The sequence below is a fragment of the Frankliniella occidentalis genome, unplaced genomic scaffold (genome assembly GCF_000697945.3).
Source record: "Frankliniella occidentalis isolate FOCC.00 unplaced genomic scaffold, Focc_3.1 Scaffold114, whole genome shotgun sequence".
NCBI lineage: Eukaryota > Metazoa > Arthropoda > Insecta > Thysanoptera > Thripidae > Frankliniella > Frankliniella occidentalis.
This window is the reverse complement of record NW_026267242.1, coordinates 665,162-669,572: the sequence shown is the minus strand read 5'-3', so window position 1 is coordinate 669,572 and position 4,411 is coordinate 665,162. Positions and strand designations below refer to the sequence as shown.

Below are 4,411 nucleotides of genomic sequence, written 5' to 3'. Positions count from 1 at the left end.
TTTTCTGCATGACGAATATAGAGGGCGGTGCAGCAGAAGAAATGAAGCGGCAAATTTTGAACGCCTTCGTGTACACCTTCAGGGTTTGCGCTACTATTGTGGTTTGGGATGAATGAAATGCATCATATGATGTGAAATTGCAGAGTTTCCCGGGCATTTAGAACTCTCTCTGTTCATATAGCCAGAGCATGAGGTGCTCATACCTTAACTTTAGGTCCGAACAAAAGATGATGCAACTATGACGAAATGCTGTGAGCTGCCATGGGTGAAGAAGTAGTCCCACCGTAGGTCGCACTTTTCGCGATATCCGTCGACTTCCTCGCAGACAAATTTGTGGAAGGGGTCAACATACTGATAAAGTATTTTTTTCGCTGCCTATCGCATTCCCTCATATCGGTCACCATGCAGAAGAAAAAAAAAGTAGTCCTGGAACGACGCGCCGAGTTCTCCTCGGCGCGACACATGCTCATTCCTCCTCAATGACGCCGACAGTACAGAAGCTATTATTGTTTTTGCCCGCTAATTTCGGTTAAAATGGGGATCTAGTTCCACACCCGCCCGCACACATAGTGTGCTAGCACAACTACTAAAAATGGAGTAAGTATACATCAAATTTGTCTGCCTTCAATGTGAAAAATGTCATTAAATTCGGGCTACCCATTCTGCCCTCAGCTTCTCAGAAGAGGTTGTGGTTGTGGTCCAATATATGAGTCATCATCACATGTTTCCTTGAATGATTGAATAACGCATTGCTTAACTACTGAGGGATAGCTTTTCATACATTACCGTATTTTTTCTCATACTTTCAATTCCAAAATAATGGTATAGATGTTTCACATATTGCTTCACTTGCTGCACTTCAGTGGCGAGGGTTGTCCAATGCAGTTGTATTTGGTTTTTCCCTGATGCTATTTTATTGAATTGTACTGAATTTATTTCTCTATCGTAAGTCAATTTATTGAAGAACATTTATATTTATTTACCTGTGGTAGAAACACAAAAATCTACCAAGCGTTTAGTCTAGCTCACTTCTCACCAACGTCCAGAGAACGATTTCTCTTCTCACATCCAAACTAACTCCCTGAAACATAGTGGGTCTTTTGTTGGTTGAACTGAACACTTTTCTCTCTTTCTTTCCCCACCAAATTTTTGTCTGTTACATATATTTTAAAAATTTGCTACTTCAGGTTGCTTTTTATTGTACATTTTGTTTATTTAATTCATCAGAACAAATATCATTCTTTCCAGTAGGTCTATTATCTTCTTTTAACTTGTCTTCCAAACCCTCAATAAGTCAATAACCTTTTCTTGCAAAACTGGTAGTGCCATAGTGTTCTACTAACCTACTTTCACTTTAACTGGAATGGAGTACAGGTTTCTGTAACAAAGAAAGAAAAGTGTGATGGTCACATTTATTTCTTGAAGAGACATTGTTATCATCAAAAACTGCCACTAAATCTTAGCCATTATCAATTCTGATTCCTGCAGAACTGTCAGGATAACAAAAATAATTGTTTGGTGTCACTACTTTTCCTTCCCATATGGAAACGTCACCTATAGAAATATAAACTTAAAAATTGTTTGCTTTGGTTGTAGGACTTGTCCATTAGTGAAATTTGCTTTATTGAAATACTGAAATACTACAGCTATTAACATTTATCTCTTTTTCATTTTCTAGGGCCATCATGGCGTTTACGCTAATTTCCACGGTCATTGGACCAGACCAATATATATTATCAGCAGTGTTCGATTTGAATAAAAACAAAAATGTCATTGGACACTGCTATGGAGCTCAGCTTTTGGAAGGTACTGGCTTGAAAAATTGTATCCATTTTTTAAAAAGTTTATAGACTTAATAAGTAACGAAAACTGTTTAATTTTTAAGGAGGAGCCCCTCTCGCCCGGGTTCTCAGGGCTTGAGGAGCAGGTTGACTTATGGCAACTACTCGAAGACGATGTGAAGAAGCAAGCACAATCTCCAGAAAGAGACCCGCTGGGTGGCCTGGGGAACTCAGGGGAATGGCTCCCTGAATCCCCAGGTGACTCATGCGACTCATTTATTACTATCGACACCTCTCTTCAAGCACGAGGACAACTAGCATCTCAGATTCTGCAATTACTCGACGATGACATCAAAGAAGGTGAGTGTCTCCTATTTACGATAACTTTGTGCTTTCATGGCACTTTGGCATTGAAAACTCTAATTCTGTATGGGGTGGGGAAGTCCCAGTTTGACATAGGTTATTTCTCTTTCATTACTATTACTAAGTGGTTGCATTGTTTCTCTTGGTTGCTCATAATCTTTGCTTTGATCAAATAGCATTAAAATTGGCAATTCGGCATCAAGTATTTAAGTTTCAAAATTAATATATTACCTAATTACTTACCCCATTCAATTACGTCCCATAAACTGTTGATCAGTGCTTGAATTTGTGAAGTGAACCATATTCAGGACAGAGCTCTCCTTCAAATAACCATCTCGCTTAAAATTTGGTGTACGGTATTGTCAAAGCAAAATCAGAAACCAGACCATTTTTTCCCACTCCCCCCTGACAATGTCTTCTGCTGACGGGTGGAGTTCATAGTTGGTTTGATATGCATGAAAGGCCTGTCTGTGATGTCTCTCTGTCTCTCCTCTGGCTACACTGGCTATACCCCATCCGGCGCCCGGCGGACATGGGATATGTCCGCTCTGTAATCTGTATGCTGTCTCCCGCATTAGGGGTATCGGCACTGATACTTGACCCCCACCGGACCCCGTCTTGTCGTTAATATTTTATTTTTTTCTGGATCGCCTCCTTTTACTTTTGTTTCGTTACGAATGTTGAGTGGAAAATCCTCTCGGCGTTGGCTATGCCCCGTCAGCTGAGGGCCGCCTCGATGACGCTGTGGATTAGACTCGATGCGGGCGTCGAACCCGCGCGGCCTCGGGAGCTCGGAGGGACGGGGGGGGAGAATGGAAGATGAAACTTGTCATTCCCACCTCTGATCCGTCATTTCTTTCGCTAGTTGCGCTAGATTTTCGCCCTTCATCGAGGAAAGTAAGGACAGTGGACAGTCGCCGCCCCGCCTCTCTCCTCTCCCTGGCTATAATTCCCGACTTGCGCTAGGCGTGTCGGGGCGGGGCGTGGGGTTTATCTGGGGCGCACGCTGCGAGCGCCCTGCCGGCCCCACCCTGCCCCTCCCCCAGCCGCGGCGCCACCACTGTTGTCTCCACGCACAGCGGCTTGGCCTTCTGATAGTGTGTGGGGCCGAACGGGGCTGCTGTCACAGGGGCTGTCCCGAAATCAAGTGTGAGCAGCACCTCCAGCGGACAAGTCATGTCCGACATGTCTGACTAGAAGGAATTTTTGTATAGAAATGCGGGCCCCTCATTTAGCTTTCCGACACTCCCCGAATTATCCCGCTGAAAGCGGCTGCGTGACCGCCCCCCCTGCAGGCTGCTGGCCGGTTATGTGATGCGGAGCGTGGCCAAGGGACTTGGAACGGGACGCTGCGCGGGCTCGGCTCGGCTGGACGGGACCGGCCTCCTCCTGGCCGGTGTCCGAAGGCCGCTCACTCGCTCCGGCCATTGAGGTACCACTTCGTAAATCCTGTGGCGGGCGCTGGCAGGGGCGGCTCCAGCAGCGCGGCGGGAAGGTCGCTAGTATTCCTCTCCGCAGTGGAGAGAGGGAGAGAGAGAGAAAGAAAGAAGGCGCCATTGGGCGGGCGGTGGATCACGCTGCTGGCGGCTGACCCGTGCCGTCTGCGTGGCCGCGGCCTCCAGGACTGTGGTGCAGGGGCCGGAACCTCTTTGATGGCCCCTTGGCCCTCCCTTGCGCCTCGCCCTCGCGCTCTCGCCCGGACCAGCCGCAACACCGCCCCGGGGAAGGCCTCGGCGCGCACCGCACAGTCCGCCGCATATGTCCAGACTGCCGAGTTATTCCTGGCGATTGGGCTGGGCGTTGCCACTGTCCTGCAGGAGACGGAGGGGGGGGGGGGCGTAGGGAGCAAGGGACGGGCTGTTTACCAACAAGGCTCATGTCTCCCCACCACCATCCCCCCTGCACGCCTTACGACGAGACGGGGGAGAAAGCGGGCACGAGTGCGCTGGGCGCACCGGAGGCGAGGCTGCGCGGGCGCGGGCAGGTGGCGGGCTCGCGGGGCTCGCACGCGGAAGATGGGTGTCGCGGGTCTGGAGCCCAGCGTGGGCGCGACCTCTATGGGAGCGCAGCAGTCCCAAACGGATTGGCGAGCGCTGCTCCTCGACTGAATGACGACTATCGGAATTAAACAGCGCGGTCCGATCCGCGAGCCTTGTTGTTGAACAAGTTCTGCGTGTCCTCCAGCGCCCCGCCCCGCCCCGCCCCGCGCACCTCCGCGACCCGCCACGCCGCCGCGCCCCGCTGCTGGCCGCTGCTGCTCCGCTCCC

General features: G+C 49.5%; 1 protein-coding gene across 1 annotated transcript in view; it reads left to right on the top strand.

The window, feature by feature from the left end:
- The first annotated feature begins 429 nt into the window (after positions 1 to 429).
- Positions 430 to 4,411, top strand: part of LOC113207661 (mediator of RNA polymerase II transcription subunit 15) — a 13,067-nt gene continuing 9,085 nt past the window's right edge. Inside the window, exons 1-3 of the mRNA XM_026424310.2 lie at positions 430 to 597; positions 1,679 to 1,806; positions 1,886 to 2,141. Coding sequence (XP_026280095.1) covers positions 1,768 to 1,806; positions 1,886 to 2,141 — 295 coding nt within the window. The 5' untranslated portion in view covers positions 430 to 597; positions 1,679 to 1,767. The remainder of the gene's footprint in view (positions 598 to 1,678; positions 1,807 to 1,885; positions 2,142 to 4,411) is intronic.